Consider the following 24570-nt stretch of genomic DNA (forward strand, 5'->3'; position numbering starts at 1 on the left):
GGTGAAAGAGCAGAAACAAGTTTCTTGGATAGTACTAATGAAATTGTCTCGCTTGTAGTATTTATCTACTTGTAGCATTTGTAGTTGTGGTTGGTTCCATGTTCGATCTCCAACTTTTCTCTGTGCGTAAATCACGTTCTTATTATAATAAAAAAAAAACGGTTGATTGAGATTGTGCAATACGAATTGTGCAGGATGGTAATGTAGGCAAATGAATTATCGTTAAGTTGCAGCCTGATTAATGATAAATTGGACCACAATTTCGTTCATTTTAATACATCAATCTGATTACTTTATTCCTCTTAATGCTAATGCATACGTTGTTACTTGGATACATATCAGATTTTGGAGCTCGGTTGTTTGAAACTTGGACAACAGTTTGGAGCATAAATAGTACACAAGTACTAACAATTCCAATAGGGGGAAAATGAGCAAGCAATACCAGAATTTCTTTGTTGAGTTATCGTTCTTATTAATGGGAAATCTAAGTATTACAAGGGAAATTCTTTATTTTCTTCATCTCCCCTGCGTGAAACCAATCGAACATGCTCCCAGGGAAATCAGACCAGACGGCAATCTCAAGCTCTATTCCCTGGTGATTACATCTTTTCTAGAAGGTTTCAGTCACTCTTGTCATCAATGATGCACCATGTTTTCATCAACAAGCGCATCCAACAAGCCTCACAATGTCCTGTTAAATATTCTGTAAGATATTCCAGACAAGAAACAAGTCAGTATATAAAGAAATTCTCCCTAAATATTAAATGCTCAAATTCAGTGGTTCAAACACATTGTTGACTTTCATTTTGTATAGTCGTACTAACAAACATAAAAGGAGCTCAGCTCCTCTAACAAAAGCTTGTATGCTTAGGAGAACTTCAACTAGTTGGCTAATTCTCTTGCAGAAATTTGCATGGGATAACCCGTGGCACAAGTATATTTAGACATAGAACTTTGTCATACAAGTTCAAGAACTTAAGGATATATTACATGCCTCTTGGATTTTCAGCTATATGTAAAAGGTAGTTTACTTGTTCTCTGCAGGGGTTTGTTAGAGCATATATACAACCCTTTATCTCTGCATGATCAGATTAGAATCTTGTGCGGATATTTGATAAGTACTGTCACTATGTTTTCTAGAGTTTTCAAATGCAATTCACTGAGTTTTCTCCTTGTAGATCGAGTTGCAGCAACTTGAATTTGATGCAGGAGTCGAGGGGTACCATATACACATACTTGTCTAGATTCAAAAAAGCACAGAACTTTGTGTCCATAAATAGGAAAGAACACTCAGAGAAACAACAATATATGTCACTAATCAGTATAGAACACCTAAATCCGCAGAACAATATATAACACTAAGACCTACCGTCAGAAGGGTGGCTCATGGGACATTCTTTAAAATTCCCAAACTACAAACTTTGAAAATTCCCAAACTACATATTCATAGTTTTACATAGTTTAAGTAGAAGCTACTAATCCTGCCATACAAAAAATAGAAAAATAGAAACTTGGGGCTCATCAAACACAAAGGCAAAGTGATCTCATCAAACATGCCTTCACACATTGTCTAACAACAAAGAGGAAAACATTCATCTAATACCCCTCAAAGAAAAAGGATGTAGTGCTTCACAGTAATAAAGATCAAGATATAATATTGCACTAAACTGCCCAAGCAAAAATCCCATTGTATAACAATACACAGGGTATAGCCGTATAGTGTGGCAAAACTATAAATTCCATATCATAGCACCTTAAGAACCAGGCCAATCGGTAGCAGGACCCCACAGAATTGTTAACAAACTGTCAATTACCCTTATCATCCAGATTCACGGCAAAAATATTGTCCTAAACAAAATAGAATTTAACACTTACCAAAATCCAAGTCTTGCACTCCCACTCTGAAGGTAATACACTTTATTCGTAACAACCAATGAGTGAAGAATCGCTGGAAACCTGTAGAGATTGGAGCTGGGAGATGGGTTGATTTTGGAGGTTTAAATGGGTTGCTGGCAAGAGATGATTGGATCTGAAATGGTTGATTGGAGCAGGGAGATCGGTTGTTGTTTGCTAGTGGGAAATTTCAAAATTTCGTATTTTGTGAGAACTGAAATTTCGTATTTTATGGGTTCAATTCCGAAATTTCGTTTTTTAATCTTGATCTGATCAGCTATGATCCAACGGCTTGAATTTTGCTGTTTAGATGCTGTTTTGAAATCTGCTGTCTACCTAGCCTGCCCCATTTTTATATATATATATATATATATATATATATATATATATATATATATATATATATATTTCGGTTGGGAAATAACTCATGCAACAACCTCAAAATGATATCAAAACCCTTCAAGCTTCAGGTGATCTAGATGGCTTATAACTTCAGTGTGCGAGGAAACAAAAAGAAAAGGGCCAAGAATATTTGTAAGAAAAAATCAACAAAATTGGTTAACAACGCACCACACATAAAACCAAAAACATCCAAAAAGACCGAAACCGAGCATTAAAAAAAAATAATAATAACAACAACAACAACAACATATACACACAGCATAAGAGCATCTCTAGGTGGTGGTAGCATACTCTTCAAATTTGAAGAATCGCCCCAACAATCTGGTAACAAACAACAGGTGGTCGCAAACATAAAATTCATTGGAGATGAACAAAACATGCAGCGCGCTAGTATCGCTGTAAGCCCCCAAAAAAAACTCACGCTGAACGCAGACATCCATAATACTCTTGGGCGCGTGAGTGTTGGTCAAAAAAAAAAACTTGGGGCTTACATTTATCGGGCGTAGCGACATTACTATTGTCGCCCGCGATCATCAAGCATCCAAACCTCCGATTTTGAACAAGAATCGGAATCCCGGGTTGTTCTTAGAGATGGAATTCGAGAAATTCGATTTTTTCTTCAAATATGAAGGATTTGACAGGTTATACTACCACCTAGAGATGCTCTAACAACAGCAGCATAACCAAAACCAGACATCCATAAGATAAAAGCGCGTACTGCCGGATCCCTTGTTCTTAACATGCAACGCGTAATCTGGGAGCACTTTTAGAACATCCGGCAGATCTGTAGACAAAAAATGCAAGTAAGTTTAAGAAACCCAATTTCACCAGATTTCAATAACTAATTGCTGAACTAAGAGTGCACCAACCTTTAAGCTTTTCTGAAGTGTTCTCATCAATTTCAGCGGCAAAACCAAATGGTATCTTAGACCAAACAATATAAATTTTGTCTTTAGCTTCTTCTTCACTGAAAAAACAGCCAGATTTCAAAGCCAATAATTAAAAATGAATTAATATGCGCCTAGATAGGCATACCTAACTATTTGAGACAAACTCAACCCACAACCCATAAGTTAAGAACTGACTGCAGTATAGCTCTTGTTTTATTCTTTTGATCAGTGAAGTGAAAATTTTAATTAGAAATAAGTAGGTTGAGAAAACCTACTAGTATAACAAGAAAGAAAAAGGGAAAAAAAACTACTTTTACATGGACATGCCATATTTTAAAAATAATCAGTGTCGGATTCATATCTGTGTCGGACACGTCAAGACATTGTATGTGATACACCTCAATTTTTTGATATTTTCCGTGTCAGACACTTTGTATATGTGTACGGACACATGTATCCGTGTCAATGTAACTTACAAAAAAACAAAGTCTCAAGGATTATTGTACAAGCTACCAATCAAGAGTTTTTAGACAAAATTTCACCCCATGTCTCACAAACACCGCATCTCCACAACCACTTCCTCACAGAATCACATTAAAGAGTGGATGTTCCCTAAGACTTACCCCAGCCTCCTTAGACAAACAAACTAAATTCCAATTAACAAGGCTTGTTTTACCAACGCAAATGACAAAATCAGTTCCAAAGGACCACGTAAACCCAACACTGTGTGATATAGCAGCGGATATTGATGACAAACTGAGCAATTTTCTGGGAGCAGATACATTTGCTGATCATAGAGTGATACACAACATTCACAACCTTCTCCACAAGAAAACCTGAACCAGAGAAATTTTTCGGTTAACTGATGAAATTGAACTCCTTCAGTTGTTTACACTTGACACAACTGCAGTCTCTCGGGGACAATCTCTCTAACTTCTTTTCTTGGTAGGAGTATGTTTTGGATGTACGAGTTGCATTAGTATGTTGAATATGTACCAGATGTATCCTAGTTAGCGTATTCACACCACGTAACTGTAATTCGCAAATAAGCCCATCCAATAGGCGACAATAAATTAAAACAAATAAACAAAGCAAATGCATTGAAATTTTTTATAAAGGATTTGGTAAATCCCAATTATAATAGCATCTAAACACTATCATTGGTAAAATGACTACGTCAAGAAAATTAGAAAATGAATAACTGGAAGAAGAGCAAAATCCAACAAAGCCCATATTACAGATAACAACAATATAAAGTTTTCAGCTGAAATGATCCATCAGATACCACAAAACATCATACAGTTAATCCAAATTACCCTAACACCCCAACTCACAATCACAAAAACCAAAATTGACAACAATTACCCAATATTTACTCGACCCATATATTAAATGGAAGCAGAAGTGCAGAACTAACTAGGACAAAAGAACTGTAGAAGTTAAAATTAGCCCAGCATCAACGTATTCAATAAAATATATAAATTAATTAAAAACCTAAACCAAATTTTTGAAAACAATAATCAATATTTCTATCCTTACCTTCCAACAACCTAGCTAACATTTTAATACAAAGATTAAGGGTTTCTTGCTCAGTAGAGTATCCACCAACAGGAGGAAGCTTTATGTGAATAAGCCAGTGATCAAAATTCCATTCAGGATTTGGTTCAGAGAGCAGTTGATAACTAAAGATATCCTCAAGTTCGTGATTAAGGTTAATGGCAGTAAATCGGACTCTGATTGTACTGCATGACGAGAAACAATAATTACAATTAGAATGGTAATAGTATCCTGTTATAGGCAGCAATTGAAACACACAACTTGGAAGGAATTCAAAGCAAGGATTACATTCTATGCACATATCATGAACATCTTTTACAACTACGTTTGTAAGACAAATAGTTACTTTGACAGCAAGGCTTCAAGATAAATTGTCAACAAGTATTTTGCTAAGTCTTGCATAATGTCTCTATGCTAATTACACATAATTTTATAGGTACGTAGAAGTTCTTGTAGTGCTTACTTATTTTTTCACAATATTTTAAATTTATAGAATCATTAAAGGCTGGTATCATAACCCTTTGAGCATTATGTGATCCAGAAAACTATAAATTATGGTGTTGTTAGACAGCCAAATTGTGAGATCTGGTGATTCACTTCCTTGCAAATAGGAATACAAATGCAACGCCTAATACTCGCAAACTAGTTGATTGTGGCAACCTCTTCCTTTTCTCCTTCAACTTTTTTTATCAGCGGAAGCTGGAGAGTTTGAGGTTGCAGACTTGCAGTAGTCATCGAAGACGGAGTTGCGGTTGCAGAAACCTCAATGAAGACGACGAAACACAAGTAAGATCACTTCTCTAATACCAAATTGATGCACTTGCATGCAAATAGGGATATAAATGCAACATCAAAGAATTGTGAACTAATTTTGATGCATGAGCATGGATTAATTAATTATTAGCAGTTTCTATTTTCATTGGTTTCCTAGTTCAATTAGGAATTGGAATTAGGAGGTTTCCTATTTGGAATCCAATTAGATTTAGTAGTTGTTTTCTTATATAAAGGCATCTAGGTCTTCATTGTTACATTGGTTGTTATTGAATATTATTTCTTTCTTCATGTTTGAAGGTTTAAACCCTAGTTTTAGGTGTTTCTTTCATTAAACTTAATTTGAAGCTTCCGCCAACAAGATACATCAAATTCTTATGCACCACTCGGTTGTTGTGCACGACAACCAGACTTTAAAGTCAGAATATTGAAGTAGGGGATGACAAAGTTTGACCAAAGGTTTTGATGCATGGGCATGGAATTAATAGTATTTGGTTTAGTTAGTTTCTATTTTTATTTGTTATGTACTTATGTTAGTAGTAGTTTCCTCTTTTCGTCATTCCCAAGAGTGTTGCAAATAGGATTGAAGAAATTATGAGGAACTTTCTTTGGGATGATTTGGACGAGCAACATCACTATCACTTGGTTAGGTGGGAGTTGTGTTGTTTAGCTAAGAAGGACGGGGGTTTAAGTCTTCGAGACATGAGTAGTTTTAATCAAGCTTTGCTGGGTAAGTGGTTGTGGCAGTTTGGAGAGGAACGTCATTTGTGGAGAAGAGTGATTGTGTCCCGCTTCAGGGAAACTCATTTTGGATGGGATAGTGATTCAGTTCATATCTCTTATGGTTATGGGGTCTGGAGAGGAATCCATAATGTTTTTCCTATGTTTCTAAAAGGTGTCCGATACGCTAGGGCTTAGTGACAAGCTTCTTTTTTGGGAGGATAGTTGGTTAGAGGGAGGTTCACTTGCCAACAATTATCCCTTGTTGTTTGGCTTGTCTAGCTTCAAAGGTAAACCGGTTACAGATTGCATGATTAGAACTGAGGTGGTATATCGTGGAATGTAGGTCTTTGCAGAGCTCTAAATGGCTGGGAGATCGATGTGTTAGCTTCCCTTATGGCTAGGCTTGATGCACTACCTTCTGTGACGCAAACTGTGATAAGAGAGTGTAGTACACTGGTACCCGAGCAAGAAAGGTACTTTCTCTGTTAAGTCTTTTTATTTCAGCATTCCTACTTGGTCAAATTCTTATAATCATTGTGCTCCTATTCCCGCTTTTCCTACTCTAGTCATATGGGGAACTAAAGTCCCCACGAAGATTTCTTTCTTTGCTTGGACAATCTCCTTAGAGCGTATTCTTACCATTGATAATCTTCGGAAACATAAAAAAATTATTGTTAACTATTGTCAATTGTGTAGGAAATATGGTGAATCTATAAATCATGTTTTGTTAGGGTGCCCTTTTTTCTTGGAACATTTGGTCTTCTTTCCATTTAGAGTCTTATTTTTATTGGGTGAGTCCCGGCGAAAGTGGTGGATTTGTTGATGGGTTGGGGTCATGGTCCTTTTTACCTCATCGGGCAATCGTCTTTGGAGCTTGTTACCATTTGCTATTCGTGGGGTATTTGGCTCGGCGAAATCGCCGACACTTTGCGCGTTTCAAGATCTAAGCAAGAGCTTATTATATCTATTAAGGCTTTATTATTTTCGGTGGTCTAAAATTTTTAAAGAGTTTAGAGTATCCCTTTTTGAATATTTTGTGGTGAGGTCGGATAGGCTTTTGTATTTAGAAGTAGAATAATTTGTAGTTCTTGGGTTAGCCTCCTGTGGCTCTGTTTTTAGTTTTATTTTGTTTCTTTGTAATAGTAGGCTCTCTCGGCCTACTTTATTTTCTTTTCACTTTTAATGAGATTTCAACTTTACCAAGAAAAAAAAAATAGTTTCCTATTAGGACTATAATTAAAATTAGAAGTAGGATTTTATTAAAATTTGTTTTCTCTTTGAAACCCTAATTTTTGGGTGTTTATCAATTTTATTCATTGGTGTTATTAATTCGAAATTGTTTCCGCCTTCGTATACATCAAATTGGTGTCAGATTTTTGGGTTTTTTTCCTGGTTTGCTCGTCATGGACACTCAACAAAGAGGACACGGGCGACCACAAGCAGTGAATACACGACTAAACCGTGTAGAAGAAGAACTACAAGGTAGCAAGATGGAATTGCAAGAGATTAAGGAGATGTTGTCGAAACTCGTACCAAATTATCAACGCAACACAACTGTTGAAAAGCAACTAGTGCCAAGGGAAGAAGACAATGCCCCTAGTGATCACAGTTTGCATAGTTCTTGTTCCGATGTCGAAGTACGCAACCCTCCAGCACCTCACCGCCGTAGCCACGCACCTTCTAGACCACGTTCACCAATAAACTCTTGCAATACAGAGAAGCATATTGCACAATGGGTGGCTGCTGCAGACCCCCACAATCGCAGCTTATCATACTCACCGTCTCCAGTTCGTCCATTGCGAGCTCCAGACTCTAGTGATTTTGGAGAAGACCACAGAACTCTCCACCACCAAGTTCAGAATTTGGTTCCTCCAAATCAAGTTGGCAACCACCACCATCAGAGAAATCAAAGAGGTCGACAAGGCGATCAGCAAGCCTACTACACAGATCGAGTATTTGCTCCCCTGGCAGTTCGTCTTCCACAAGTCCACAACCAGTTTGTCAGGGAAGAAGACCTCTTCCTCTATTTCTGATTGTGACATTGAAACCCCACACTGGGCTTCTACTGACCAAGCCCAATATGTTACTAGCACTAGACCAGGACCAGGTTCTAATTATGTTGCACCTAATTTCCAACCGTGGGCTTATGCAGACTAGGCCCAAGGCCGCGAACAACATGCTTTCAGGCCCAATCCTAATGGTCACGCCCACCAGCATTTTAGACGCCACCAGGGTGCTCCCACTGCCCGTGGTCGACAAGCTTCACCCCAAGTTCTCCCCGACGAAATCGCCGACAGCCACACCGGTTAGCACCAGCTTTTGATCCTCGGACCCTTGATTCTCCATCTAGTCCTTCTCCACCAAGGCGCAATAACCACAATGGTCGCAATCAAAGGCATGGGCATCAACAAAATGTGCACCATAATGCAGGTAACTTTGATATTAATCGTTTATTGTGCATTTTAGAGAAGAATCATATGGGTAATATTAAATTAGACGTGCCTAAATTTGATGGAAAATTACAGCTTTATGCTTTTGTTGACTGGTTAAATAAGATTGAAAATATTTTTTATTATAAAACTTTGGAGGATCCTAAGTGTGTTAAATTAGTTGCGACTAAATTAACGAGCTATGCACTTGTTTGGTGGGATGAGCTGTAGTTGACTCGTGCAAAATTGGACTACAGAAAAATTACCACTTGGGATAAGATGCGCCGAGAGCTGAAAAGAGAATTTATGCCTCATAATTATGTGAGAGATTTATTTATGTGCCTCCAAAATTTAAAACAAAAGCTTAAGACTGTGATCGAGTATACCGAGGTATCTTTTCTACTACTATACCACCTCCAGATATTGTTTCCAAAAAGGCTCTTGATGCTACATGTTTTGAGTGCGGCACAGTTGGACATAAGAAAAGTGATTGTCTACAGTTAAAGAAAGTGGCGTTAATCCATGATGATCATAGTGTGACTCAGCCTGTTGTTGTTACACCTCCTGATTCTGGTGTTCCTGCTTTGATGATCGGCCGATCCTTGGTTACTTCTTCTACTGAAAAACCTTCTTGGTGTCGTTTTGCCATTTTTGAAACTCGTTGTATTGCAGGAGGCAAACGTTGCAATATCATTATTGATAGTGGTTCTAGTGATAATCTTGTCTCACAAGAAATGGTTGATAAGCTCCAATTGAAGACTGAACCACTTCCAGAACCATACAAAATACAAGGCTTGAGCAAAGGTAGTGAAATTGAGGTTATTCGTTGTTGCTTGGTTTCTTTCTCTATTGGCTCCATGTACAAAGATGCAGTTTGGTGCACTGTGATTCCTATGACTACTATTTGCTATCTATTATTGGGGCAACCATGGCAATATGACCAAGACACAACATATGATGGCGCTGCCAGTACCTATTCTTTCATTTTTCAGGGCCAACAGATTGTATTGACTCCACTTCCTCCTACATCTACTGTTCAAGGACTGCCACAACGTTCTGTCTTTTCTTCTTCTTAACTCGAGGACGAGTTTGCTTTTAAGCCGGGGAGTCTGATGCATGGACATGGAATTAATAGTATTTGGTTTAGTTAGTTTCTATTTTTATTTGTTATGTTAGTAGTAGTTTCCTATTAGGACTATAATTAGAATTAGAAGTAGGATTTTATTATATGAAGGCATCTAGGCCTTCATTCTGAGGGGTTATTTTTGGATTGTTTAATTAAGAGATTGAATTAAGAAAATTCGTTTTCCATTTGAAACCCTAGTGTTTGGGTGTTTATCAATTTTATTCATTGGTGTTATTAATTTGAAGTTGCTTCTGCCTTCGTATACATCAGGTTTACAACCTTGTAAATTGGAAAACCAAAACACCTCCTAATCACCATATGGACAGCGCAAATACAGAATGATCTGTAAACGAGAAATATAGAATCTATGAGACCTGAGATGTGTATGCACCACTCGGTTGTTGTGCACGACAATCAGACTTTAAAGTCAGAATATTGGAGTAGGGGATGACAAAGTTTGGCCAAAGGTTTACAACCTTTTAAATTGGAAAACCAAATATGGACAGTGCAAATAGAGAATGATCTGGAAACGAGAAATACAGAATCTACGAGACCTGAGATGCGCTTATTGCTTAATTCACACCCTTTACAAATCAAATGTCAGCCCTTGTTTTGGTAAGTGTTTTCATCGTAACTTAAAAAAATAACTTCCTTGGTGAATAAGATGTGTTGTACATGGTGCCCAAAGACACCCAAAACTTCTCTCAAAATCCCACGTCTAGTAACTTAATAAACAAACCCAAGCTAACCACAAATGGGTCTAAACACTCCAAACACAAACAAATAGACACACAGGGTTGGTGCCTGAATGTTTCCCAAGGAGGATACGGATTGGAGGCGCAATAAGAAAGTCACAAGGGCAGTTTGTTGCAGACTGCATGGTGTCATGGCGAATGCTACGAGTAACAAACTTGTGTACGGTATAAATTTGGCTAACAGACTGAGTATTAGGTATCCTGTGGTACAAATGCATTCTTAAATGGCCCTATATAGAGTGTGTTGCAGGCAACTTCGGTGGTGTGAAGGTAAAAACTAAGTTCAAAAAGACTGTCACAGACACCTTCAAGAGCTCCAAGATTGCGCTGAAAACTTGAAACACGTCTATGGAATCCGGTGGAAGGAGATTACAAGTAAGCAATTTGCAGTGTCTCACGGGCGTCACAGAGATAATGGTCAAGAGTTAGGAATATTTTATAAAGATCCACGCCATGATTGAAACAAGTAAACTTCGAAGATGTACAATGACATACTACAAGCAATGGTGGCAAGATATAATCTTGTAATAAATAATTACGTTTTCAAACAATAATAACAAGTCAACGATACATAATACTTAATTCTAAACTTAGTGTAAGCAACCACTAGTGCAAGACATCAAACAATCCGAAACATACAATTGAACCACATTCTCAAATTGAAATCAAAGACTAACAACAAATATGTAACTTAGAACAGAACACTAAATAGTTCATGCAATCAAAAGCTTACCTTTGCGACCCTCGATAAATACGTAATCTGGACAAACAGCTTGAACACCTGACAACCCTATAGACATAATATGGACTTTTAGTGAGATCATATGTCATCAGATGGTGAATTAACTGATTAACTGATTCCTGTACTAAGAAACTTCAACCTTTAAGCTTATTTGAAGCCTCCTCATCAATTTCTGCGCCAAAACCAAAAAAGTCTTTCTGACATTTAACCCTGTACAGTTTCTTCTTTGCCTCTTCTTCACTGAAAAACAATGTAAGGTTTTATAAGGTGACAAATAAGGGTGAAGGTTTCCAGTGAAGGCAAGGTTGGCAGGGTGGAAATCAAAGTTACTTTCTAAAGGACATCTACAAAGCAGAAATAGCGGCATCAAGCGTGTTCTAAATCTATAACACGGCGATATCAACAATTCCATGCATTGAAAAGAAAATTAATAACTAAAAGCATCGGAAACATAAAACTCTGTATTGTGTATCTTTACCTTCCAAGAACAATAGATAGAGTTTGAATATAGAGCTCAAATCTTTGTTGCAAAGAATCAAATTGACCACCAGGTTTCTCCATCTTAACAAACCAACATTTGCAGTCTGACCTCTGACCATGTTCAGTCAGATAAGGATCAATAATATTCAGTTCAGGCTTCACACCAACAGCTTCATGCATACCATTTAACCAATTTTCAGAATTGTTCTTTTCACTCATATCATAATAACAAAATTGCAAGCTAAGGTGCTCATCCCATACAGAGCAAACATCTATGACTGCATGAGAGAAGACAAAAATTGAGTTAAAAGATTAATAACAATAATAACGATTTCATGTTTATGCATAAAAACAATTATCAAACAAGAAACAATAAGTTTCTCATTAGAATTTCTAGGATCGTGAGCAAGGAAATACTTTTACCTCCACCTTTAAAAATAGTGCAACAAAGCTATCTGGCAATACTTCTGTTGATCTCCTAAAATCATGCCGATCTTAGGCAGGAACTTACATAGCACTTAGAAAATGTTTATATTAGAACTTACAAGTTACAACGATCGAAGAATTCATAAAGTGTGCACGCCAAGAGCACTTACAAGTTGCGTTGGCATGAGCATTTAAATCAAGACATTGTCTTCAAAAAAGTTAATTTCTTTTGCAATGAGGGAATAAGAATACTCTAGGATCATAATACCAATATATATTTAGTTAAATCTGAATGATGGAAAGATTGGATATAGTAGAAATCTAGAATTGTATAGATAATAGCAAAATTCAATTATTACATGGGACTCACTCTCCTTAAATAAGACTACAGACATACTATCACTCCTACCTACTCTATGTGGGACTAAAAACCCTATTGTAGAACACTAATACTTATATTTCTCTACACTCCCCTCAAGCCAATATAGAAACAATGTATATTTCAGACTTACATTTACAATGACTAACCCCAACAAAAAACATCGATGCCATCTCCCCTTTAAACAAAATCACAAATAGAAAGATAATATTAACACCAAGTTCCAGCAGCAAGCCTCATCCTCGAACAACAGGCACCATAACAACACCAACAAACAAAGCAAAGGCTCCATGCACATATGTCATGGTAGCTCCAACAACAAAACAGCAAATACTTCTTACAGTTCCCTCAAATGCAAAGGCATATACTCTAATTAACTCCCTTATAAGCATCTTGTCGGGACAATTAATGACAGCATCAAAACCAACAACAAATACCTCAACAAGAGGTAGTAAAATCAGTGAAACACCTGAGTACTCTGCACCACTACAGCATAAAAGGGAATCAAATCCTTGAAAGCTTAACCATCATTGACAGCAGCATATATATAAGCTCCACAACAAGAGGGCTAAAAAAAAACGGTGAAACACCTAAGTTGATGCAATCGAATTGCAATACAACGAAATCTCACGGATTCTCAACTAAAAATCAATTCAATCTCAAAACTATCATGGCAAATGCCTACACTATATTTATAGCCTTAGAAGGTTTATAATTTAGAAACAAATGGAAAAGGAAAGTAAAACAATAACTAAACTTGTAAACAGAAATAACCTAAAAAGAAACATAGTCTAAATAATAATAATGAACCCTAAATCACATCATAAGTACTCCGCACCATGACATAAAAGGAGTCAAACCCCAACCAACACGTCGAATAATCATTGAGCTGCATCTAATCCACACAAATCATAGCTCCAAAGGGGTGAAATATCCGATCAATCGAACATCAACCACGGGAAGCATTATACAAAATGACTTACTAACTCCAAGCTTCAAACCAAAACCACAACAAAACCTAACACTAGCACCAAACAACACAAAAATAGCCTTAGGCACACAATGGGCCACTAGTAGCATGTCCTAGGAAAAAATCAACAAGGCCAATAGCATATGGTAGAAAAAATGTTCCTCAATTTGAGGAACCACATATGGTGGGTAGAGAATACAGTAAAGATGTGGATTGGTTCCAATATTCTTGGTGTTGGTATAACAATTTCACCACGGAATACATAGTGGCCTCAAGGGTGCATTAACTTTGGGAGCATCCAACTGGCTTCATAAATCCAACGACCACAACAAAACAAAATCCAGCACAAACTCCAATATTTTCCTCCGCTAATAACATTGTTACCAACTGTTGAGTTACAAGCCCACAGTAAACAGAACCATACATATGCAGAATTTCTGTCCAAACTCCTGTCTGTCGCCACACCATGGCATCATACTTAATAAAATTTAGTCTGATGTGGTAGAGTGACAAAACACACTACTGATTGATGCTCAGGCCATTACCATGGCTAAATCTTCTTTTATCAACGTTAACAATGCCCATAACCAGTAATAAGCACTAGACAAAGAACCAAGACAACATCAACCCGATCACAAACAAAATCAACAGAGCAAGAAAGCAGATTCCAGAACATGAGATTTGAGAACAACAGATCATATCATGCTAACAAAATCCCAAATTCAGCTAATCAACGAAGAACCCTAACATCCTGAATGTATACAAGAGTGGATTTGAGTACTAAGTCCACTACCAATAGTCAACACCAATTGACAAATTGATTGAAACTCTTCAAAGCAGCAAGTGGGGATCAAACAACAAACAAAAAGTATGGCAACAAAACATTGAAAACACACTAGTGGGTAGCACAACGGCCTCAAAACAGAAATGTGTGGAATAAGGGAGAAAAGGGGCTATGTCGATACTAGAATAACAGAAACCCTAATAGCGAGAAGAGGATTAAATCAGGAGAAAATACCTCCACGTTCGTCAGAAAAAACCATCATAAAACGAACAGACATGTGATTTGCAGAGAACCACATAAAACAAAACAGCTTCGACAGAAAATTTACTTTCTTGGGACTCCAGCAACCGACCGGTCACCGGATTTTTCAGCATCGCTGACCGTAAAAAAAAACCACTAGGTGTGAACCTCGAAGGCTCCTAACTAGACTTGAATAACTAAACTAAACACTAATAATAATGGGTATTGCCAGGCATGACCATGAGCCATGCTTCGGGCCCACACATAGTGCCCTCCGCGGCTCACGGATCTCACCAAAGCCAGATATTGTCCCAACCTTAGCCACCAGCTCACCACTGATCCCAATCCACAGTTGGGCATCCTCTCATCGGCGTGTCGAATTTTTTAATTCAAAAGGCCTCAGTTGGGCATCCTCTCATCTATGGCGTGGGATTTTTTAACCCAAAAGGCCTCGGCGCTATTAGGGGTGAGAGTACACTTTATCAATTGGACTGTAGCTTCTTTGCTACCCAATGTGGGACTTCATACACAACTCGGTCCACACACTCAACAATCTACACCTTAGACTGAAACAGGCCCAGCTGAAAACCATCGGGCTATGATCTTAAGTAGAAATTTATAATTATATTGACAATAGTGAAAGTGAATGATTACACAAGACTCACTCTCCTTAAATAGAGACTAAACTCATACTAACACTCCTACCTACTCTATGTAGGACTATAAAAATTACTATAGAACACTAATACTTATATTTCTTTACGGTTATCATTGTTCATAAAATCGTGAACACTCTGAAAAAGATAAAAGCCATTTCTGGATGCATGGGTATTAAAGTTGACATGCATAACACCTTTGATCAATTCGAATGGAAATTTGTGACCACTGTGATTAAATCTTTTGGCTTTTCAGATAAATGGTGTAGGTTGATTTTGAATGTTAATCTTCTGTGTCTTATGCTATAAAGCTTAATAGTAGTCCTTATGGGAATATATCAGCATCAAGGGGTCTCGGGCAGGGAGACCCATTAAGTTCATTATTGCATTCTCTACACTGAATATCTCTCTGGGAAATTAATCAAGCTTGAGCATGGGAAAAACTCCATGGTATTTAATATAGGCAAGTATAGTTCCATTCCTCCCTCTATTTTTTTGGCTGGCGACTGCTATTTTTTTTTTTTTAGCTAATCCTGTAGAAGCTCATAATTTGCTCGACAGCCTAAGTGAGTATTGTAAATTGTCTAGTAAAACCAAAGCAAGTAGACATTAGTGGAGCTTCCTGAAGAGACTAAGTGATGCATGCATGGATTAATAATTAATTAGTATACCATTAGGCTGGAAATTTCAGAGTCGTTGACTATATTTGACATGATTAAAGCATTGCATGAGCATTTCCCTTGAAATCAGAATTTTTTAAAAGCCTCAAATCTCTATTCAACTATTTCTGATATGAAGGAAAATATTTATTGGCTCAAAACTTATGGATCTTATTCTTACTCTGAAAAAAATGGCGAGGAAGGTTTTCTTCTATGGAAATGGCTTAAAGGAATTTATATATGCAGGATCAATCAGTTATGGTGCCAGAAATCCCTGAAGAAGCAAAAGCACTGAAGCATATTGCACTCTGGGAGGACTAAACAAACTTTAAAGCTAGGTGTGGACTACCTTATTGTCCGATGTGACTGTTTAGGTCTTGTAAATAGGCTGGTTGAAAACTCATAATTTTTTTCTAGGTGTAGTGTCATGTCAGAACTCAAGTCTTGTATAAAAAGGTTCAAGTGGTGCAAGTTTGTACATATAGTCAGGTCTGTAAATACTATACCCCATGAACTAGCTTCAATGGGGCGTAAGGTCAAGTCAAGCTTTGGCATGATATGCCAGTGCAGATGGGAAGTGTCAGTGTTCTAAATATCAGCCTAGGCAACCGCCTGGGAGGTCTCTAGGCTAGGAGGTGCCCAACCGACTTCGCCTAGGCCTAAGTCATTTAAAAATCAGTGGACCGATTAAATGGTCTAGGCAGACCAATCGACCTCAAAGGCGGTCCAGTCAAGTATTTTTTTTTTTTTTGAATGATTAATGTCGAAAATTAAAGACCCATATAAGGCTTAAGATTTGAATGAGTTTAAAAGAATAAAGCCCAATGTAAATTATATGCCACTATAAGAAAGAGTATGTTTTATATGAAGTCGATCTTCTTCAACTATTATGCATTTTTTTGTAATAAGTATCTTTGTTTGTGTTTTATTTTTTGAGTTATGGTAAATGATTTTCTTCATTTCTTGTTGTATAGGTGTGTATTACTATATATATTATAAGATATATTAGAAAAAAAAGCTAAGCGCTAGCCCCATCTAGGCACTGCCGAAGCCCTAGCGCTCCCACCCACCGACTAATGGCCCTAGCATTTTTAGAATATTGGGAAGTGTGCTTCCTAGAATTATAAATGATCTGTACTCTCATGCTTATTTTGTATATATGAATATCATCTTCTTTGTTGTAAAAAGAAAACAAAAAAAAGAAAAGGAAAGAAAGGCACAAACTAAAGAGATGATATGATGTAAACTTGTTGATAGAACCTTCCACAAGGATGCTAGATTGTAAAAGTTGGGTTTTGAAACAAGAAAACCCCAAATCAACAAGAACAATAACAAAAGAAACAATCAAAGGAATAAAATGATCTCTCCATAACAAGAGAAAGCACTATAACATTCAAATATGCTCTCTAAAAGCTTAATTCTCTCGAACAATATCAATCAAAATTAATGAATAACTCAAGACTTTGTTTAGCATAACTCTCAAGAAACAACTTTCACAAATGCAACTCTCCAAATTAAGCCAAACAAACCTAATCAAAACCAAAGTTCTTCTACCCTACCACCAACCTTCTCCATTCCACTCTTCATCACATTGCCTCCTCATGAATTTAATGCTCTAGTCTCCCAACTCCACTTACATAGAGATCTTGCTTATAATCAAACAAAACTTCGGGGGTTGATCAATGCAAAGGTGTTCAACTATATCAAAGGATCTAAGGTTCCTATATTTTAATGTCAATATCAAATTTGCCTATTATTGGCTTCATCTACTGGATGAATTATTTTCACAACACACCTATACTGATTAATGCGGAGACAGTATTCCTAATGAAAATCTGGCCAAGGAAGCACATCGCGCCTAGACCAATATAAATAACCTTCAAAAGAATTTTCTCAACTGTTGGCATTGCATGAAATTCACGTTAACGTGCATTTTAGGATTAAAACACTAGTGTATTTAAGGATTTTTAGACTCCCCTTCCCTTCCCCAAACCTTTTCCTGCATAAAAAGTCTCTTTGAGATGTTTGGTCTCACATGGGATAGGTTAAGCCACACATAAAAATATATAAGTCTTGGGGCCTCTCCACTTATCACCAATTAGTTTTGACTTGGATGCCAAAAAATTAATATGGTATCAAAGTCGGGTTATTGTATTTAAGCCCAAAGGGCTTGTTGTGTACTCCACATATTCCAAGTATGTTTTCCACGTGTTAGGCTCATTCAAGATGTTGAGATGTTCAGTCCCACATATGTTAAACTACACATAAAAATATACAAGTATTGCAGCCTCTCCACTTATCGTTTTAAGTTGGATGCCCAAAATTAATAACCCCCAACAACAACATTAGACCCTATATCATTATTACCTATGACATCTCAAAAATTACCAAGCAGAAACCTCAACCTATTCCCCTAAATCTGCTACCTACCAAATACATTGTTGCACTAATTGTTGAAACATCAAAAGATGTCCACAGTTACCTTGTTGATGTTCCCATTAAATTTTGACAATTTGGTGACACTGACACGTGAATGAAGACAGCTTATGATTACTAGTTTTAAAATTCCACAATATACTTATAAAAGTGGTAAATCATGAAACAAGACTTCTACATACACAAATACTCAATTCAGAACCAAACTCCAATACATATAGTACTTCCAAAAGACTCAAACACTAAAAGTTACACATACTAAAAGACTTCTATGACTAACATTCTTAAAAAGTACATACACACAAAATCCTCATAAGGCGCCCAAATAATGACCATGACATAAAACAATAAATAACACCTTAGGTGTTAGCATCATCATCTCTCTGATAAGAATATGTAGAAAATATAACTTTTTATTCAACATACTAACCCTTAAATGTCTTATATAGGCTACAAATCCTACAATATTAAAACCAAAAAGGTGTAGTTCCTATGCTACCCATGTACCTTATGCCCCTATATTATTATAATTATTGGTCCCAATACACAAACTTGTCTATAATCTCTACACTTCCTCAAGCGAAACATATAGACTATATTTCAGGCTTGCAATACAATAAATAATCCCATTACATAAAACATATAACAAAGTAAAACCCTAGAGACAACATTGTGAAAAACTTGTAGAATCACAAAATGAGAATATAACTATGTTATTCATCATACTAACCCTAAATGATTTTATATAGGGTACAATGTTGAAACACTAAAGGTGGAATTCATATGCAACCCATGTGACCTATATTATTAATATTGTTGGTCTCAATACACAAACTTGTCTATATTCTCTACACTTCCCCCTCAAGACGAAATATATAGACACTTTATATTTAACGCTTGCAATACAATAAATATTCTATCTTGCAAAGTTACAATATTGCTCTCTCTTTTTTGTAAACCCTTCTAACGGTCTTGATTTTCTCGAAATCTGAGTTTAGACTTCTATGGTTATAAACTAACATTTTAGATTTCTTTCTGGAAAAAAAAAATAGTAATAGAACCCGAATCAATGCAAAGTCCTAAAAAACATTATTTCCAATTGTTGATGTGTATGTTGTGTTCCAGTTCTGTAATATATGATAATTATCATCGTGTAACCCTTAAAATAGCATATGAACAAATGTAGTTTCCCCTTCAATTATTATTTTTTCTTTAAAACATATATAATTCTATACTATATGTCTCGTGAGAGCATATATACACAACTTAATTAATTTGAATATGAATATTTGAAATCAACTGTTCTTAGAACACGTGGGCATTAGGATAAAAAGAATTACCAAGTAGTCAACAACGATAAAGAGCTACGCTATCATATTGCCAAAGCATGTGAGGATTTCAAATGGCACGCCATAGTGGGCATTAGTTGCATAGTCACGGGTTAGGACTAGTCCCATTACATAACACGTATAACATGATATTTAAAATATAACTATAATTGTTATCGACAATCAATTTGGCACACCCTAAGTTGACTGAAATTTGAGAATTTTTCAAGAACCGAGAATTTTGTTATTAACTGGCTCCTAACATGTATTGCACTTACTAGATGAATGACTAAATAAACAAACAAAAAAAGTATGTTGTAACGTAGAAAAAGAAGTATGTTGTAACGTTGAATTCATCCGGTCCAATATTGCGAAATTAATATGTTAGATATAGATTAAATGCATTGCGGACGGACAAAATAATCCATGGCATTCAAAAGACTTACCCCCACGGTCCTTTTCCTTAGCATCAAATGCACAATCTGGAAGCACTTTTAGAACATCCGGCAGACCTGTAGAGAAAAGACTTCAGTAAAACTCCATATCAGATTTTCAGTACTCATTCCTGAACCAGAATAAACCAACCTTTAAGTTTTTGGGGTTTTTTCATCAATTTCAAGCGCCAAAACCAAACGGCTTAATGGACCAAATGACATAAATTTTCTCCTTTGCTTTTTTTACTGAAAAGAGTCCAGATTCAAAAGGAGTAATTAAAACGGAATATTGAGAGATAAGTATATATATCACATTAAATGAACATACAAAATCATTTCACTGCCCATAAATCCTAAAAAACTGATAAAACCTAAAATATACATCAAGTAATTGTATATCTCCCAAAAGTCAACCAAACAAACACTACCAAAAACAACAATAGATCCTACAAAAGAAGAACTAGAAGTTAATCATAAATGATTGACCAACCTCATTCAAAAATTATTAATCTATCATAAGATCAAACTAAAATAGGAACAAATGACAAAATTAACTTACAGAAGACAATTAATACAAAAAAAAAAAAAAATGCAAAAACTCTAACATGAGATCAATAGCCAGTATGTACCCATCTCAAGAAAACAATTATAATTGATCAAATGATATCAAAGAAGCATAAATAATTGTGTCTAAATGGATAATTGAAATAGGGGAAGGCAGAAAAACCAATGGAACAGACAATGAAAACCCAATCTGAATTTCTGAGGAATGAAAATTCAATAATTTCTCAGACTACCTTCTAAGAGCTTTAGCTAACACTTTAATACAGCATTCCAAGGCTTCTGTCCAAGTAGCAAATCCACCTTGGGACACTTAATATTGATAAGCCAATGATCAAAACCCACTCCAAGTTCAGTTTAGAAAAATGATAATAGCTGAAGATATTTAAGAGTCTCCGATTCCGTTAAGCGGACTGAAAATATTAGTTGATTCCCTGCCACTGAAAAAATCAAACAAAAGGGGCATGTTAAAGCCAAAAAATCATTTGCAAATCACAAGTTGCAATACAAGATTTTTAACAAATAAAAACATGAAGCGCCTAGCCTCACTTAAACACAATTTGTAAAGGATACAAGAGGAAGAAAAAAATTGTAGTAGAAGAATTTTATGTAGGGAAACCTTAATAATTTTGACATCAAGGTAGTAAACAGATATTACGAGGCACAGAAAAATTGCTGTAGGACCATGTCTGAAGCGATCATTGAATATATCAGGAAATGTACGGTGTGTTTTGGAAGAAAAACTAGGATATAAATTTTTAATATTTTATTACTGCATATCAAGACTGACCTGATTTTTCAATATGTTTTCCAATGTGTTTTTCTCTATATGTAACAATTCAATTTATTAATGTAACATCCGATATAACCCATATTTCATAATAGATATCAGCTATGACCGTAATATAGTTACATTTTGTTCTGTGACATAGAAAAGTTTTGCAGAGTCTTAAATTATCACCTCCTTTTTTCTTTTCTTTTTTGTCTAGATAAGCAAAAATATACTAAAAGGTACAAAAAGAAAGTATAGAAATTTCCAAATTATAGTCTTGTGTGTGATGCAGGCATTATCACAAAATGGCCAATAATGATTCAAACCATGCTGATTAAATGTAATCCTATGCAAGGAATTTGGAAACCGGGGTTGCAAGATGGATGTACAACACCATAGTGAATTCTGAATACAAAAGTTTGTTCTCACAAATCAAGTTGGCAACCACCACCATCGAGAAATCAAAGAGGTCGACAAGGCGATCAGCAAGCCTACTACACAGATCGAGTATTTGCTCCCCTGGCAGTTCGTCTTCCACAAGTCCACAACCAGTTTGTCAGGGAAGAAGACCTCTTCCTTCTATTTCTGATTGTGACATTGAAACCCCACACTGGGCTTCTACTGACCAAGCCCAATATGTTACTAGCACTAGACCAGGACCAGGTTCTAATTATGTTGCACCTAATTTCCAACCGTGGGCTTATGCAGACTAGGCCCAAGGCCGCGAACAACATGCTTTCAGGCCCAATCCTAATGGTCACGCCCACCAGCATTTTAGACGCCACCAGGGTGCTCCCACTGCCCGTGGTCGACAAGCTTCACCCCCAAGTTCTCCACGACGAAATCGCCGACAGCCACACCGGTTAGCACCAGCTTTTGATCCTCCAGACCCTTCAGATTCTCCATCTAGTCCTTCTCCACCAAGGCGCAATAACCACAATGGTCGCAATCAAAGGCATGGGCATCAACAAAATGTGCACCATAATGCAGGTAACTTTGATATTAATCGTTTATTGTGCATTTTAGAGAAGAATCATATGGGTAATATTAAATTAGACGTGCCTAAATTTGATGGAAAATTACAGCTTTATGCTTTTGTTGACTGGTTAAATAAGATTGAAAATATTTTTTATTATAAAACTTTGGAGGATCCTAAGTGTGTTAAATTAGTTGCGATTAAATTAACGAAGCCTACGACTTGTTTGGTGGGATGAGCTGTAGTTGACTCGTGCAAAATTGGACTACAGAAAAATTACCACTTGGGATAAGATGCGCCGAGAGCTGAAAAGAGAATTTATGCCTCATAATTATGTGAGAGATTTATTTATGTGCCTCCAAAATTTAAAACAAAAGCTTAAGACTGTGATCGAGTATACCGAGGTATCTTTTCTACTACTATACCACCTCCAGATATTGTTTCCAAAAGGGCTCTTGATGCTACATGTTTTGAGTGCGGCACAGTTGGACATAAGAAAAGTGATTGTCTACAGTTAAAGAAAGTGGCGTTAATCCATGATGATCATAGTGTGACTCAGCCTGTTGTTGTTACACCTCCTGATTCTGGTGTTCCTGCTTTGATGATCGGCCGATCCTTGGTTACTTCTTCTACTGAAAAACCTTCTTGGTGTCGTTTTGCCATTTTTGAAACTCGTTGTATTGCAGGAGGCAAACGTTGCAATGTCATTATTGATAGTGGTTCTAGTGATAATCTTGTCTCACAAGAAATGGTTGATAAGCTCCAATTGAAGACCGAACCACTTCGAACCATACAAAATACAAGGCTTGAAAGCAAAGGTAGTGAAATCGAGGTTATTCGTTGTTGCTTGGTTTCTTTCTATTGGCTCCATGTACAAAGATGCAGTTTGGTGCACCGTGGATTCCTATGACTACTATTTGCTATCTATTATTGGGGCAACCATGGCAATATGACCAAGACACAACATATGATGGCCGCCCGATTACCTATTCTTTCATTTTAGGGGCCAATGATTGTATTGACTCCACTTCCTCCTACATCATCGCTCGTTCAAGGACTGCCACAACGCTCGTTTTTTTCTTCTTTAACTCGAGGGACGAGTTTGCTTTTTAAGCCGGGGAGTCCGATGCATGGACATGGAATTAATAGTATTTGGTTTAGTTAGTTTCTATTTTTATTTGTTATGTTAGTAGTAGTTTCCTATTAGGACTATAATTAGAATTAGAAGTAGGATTTTATTATATGAAGGCATCTAGGCCTTCATTCCTCGGGGTTATTTTTGGATTGTTTAATTAAGAGATTGAATTAAGAAAATTCGTTTTCCATTTGAAACCCCAGTGTTTGGGTGTTTATCAATTTTATTCATTGGTGTTATTAATTTGAAGTTGCTTCGCTTTCAGATACATCAAAGTTTACAACCTTGTAAATTGGAAAACCAAAACACCTCCTAATCACAATATGGATAAAGCAAAGAAATACAGAATGATCGTAAACGAGAAATATAGAATCTATGAGACCGAGATGTGTATGCACCACTCGGTTGTTGTGCACGACAAACCGGAATTTTAAAGTCAGAATATTGAGTAGGGGATGACAAAGTTTGGCCAAAGGTTTACAACCTTTTAAATTGAAAACCAAATATGGACAAAGGCAAATAGAGAATGATCCGGAAACGAGAAATACAGGAATCGAGACGAGGAGATGCGCTTTATTGCTTAATTCACACCCTTTACAAATCAAATGTCAGCCCTTGTTTTGGTAAGTGTTTTCATCGTAACTTAAAAAAATAACTTCCTTGGTGAATAAGATGTGTTGTACATGGTGCCCAAAGACACCCAAAACTTCTCTCAAAATCCCACGTCTAGTAACTTAATAAACAAACCCAAGCTAACCACAAATGGGTCTAAAATTAATTATAGAGTTTAGGAGTATCCCTTTTGAATATTTTGTGGTGAGGTCGGATAGGCTTTTGTATTTAGAAGTAGAATAATTTGTAGTTCTTGGGTTAGCCTCCTGTGGCTCTGTTTTTAGTTTTATTTTGTTTCTTTGTAATAGTAGGCTCTCTCGGCCTACTTTATTTTCTTTTCACTTTTAATGAGATTTCAACTTTACCAAGAAAAAAAAAATAGTTTCCTATTAGGACTATAATTAAAATTAGAAGTAGGATTTTATTAAAATTTG

At 36.5% G+C, this 24570-nt stretch overlaps 1 protein-coding gene across 1 annotated transcript; it reads right to left on the reverse strand.

The window, feature by feature from the left end:
* Positions 1-378: 378 nt before the first annotated feature.
* LOC147494492 (organelle RRM domain-containing protein 1, chloroplastic-like) lies at positions 379-23097 on the reverse strand. The gene is made up of 8 exons (XM_086568156.1): positions 22965-23097; positions 20093-20158; positions 11767-12046; positions 11428-11528; positions 11280-11336; positions 3165-3262; positions 3014-3079; positions 379-703 (listed from the first exon to the last, which is right to left on the reverse strand). Exons 1-7 carry the CDS (start codon positions 23095-23097, stop codon positions 3062-3064), a joined length of 753 nt encoding a protein of 250 aa, XP_086424282.1. The 3' UTR covers positions 379-703; positions 3014-3061.
* Between the last annotated feature and the right edge of the window lie 1473 nt (positions 23098-24570).

The sequence above is a fragment of the Coptis chinensis genome, chromosome 6, assembly GCF_015680905.1.
Source record: "Coptis chinensis isolate HL-2020 chromosome 6, ASM1568090v1, whole genome shotgun sequence".
NCBI classification, from domain to species: domain Eukaryota; kingdom Viridiplantae; phylum Streptophyta; class Magnoliopsida; order Ranunculales; family Ranunculaceae; genus Coptis; species Coptis chinensis.

Excerpts from the sequence above, each read along its gene's own strand:
- LOC147494492 (XM_086568156.1), bottom strand. The coding sequence starts at position 23,097 with ATGACATTGCAACGTTTGCCTCCTGCAATACAACGAGTTTCAAAAATG. Across the intron at positions 20,159-22,964 it reads AGGAACACCAGAATCAGGAG|GTCTGCCGGATGTTCTAAAA; the intron begins GTGTAACAACAA and ends TTTTCTCTACAG. Across the intron at positions 12,047-20,092 it reads TAAGGAAAAGGACCGTGGGG|TCATAGATGTTTGCTCTGTA; the intron begins GTAAGTCTTTTG and ends TCTCTCATGCAG.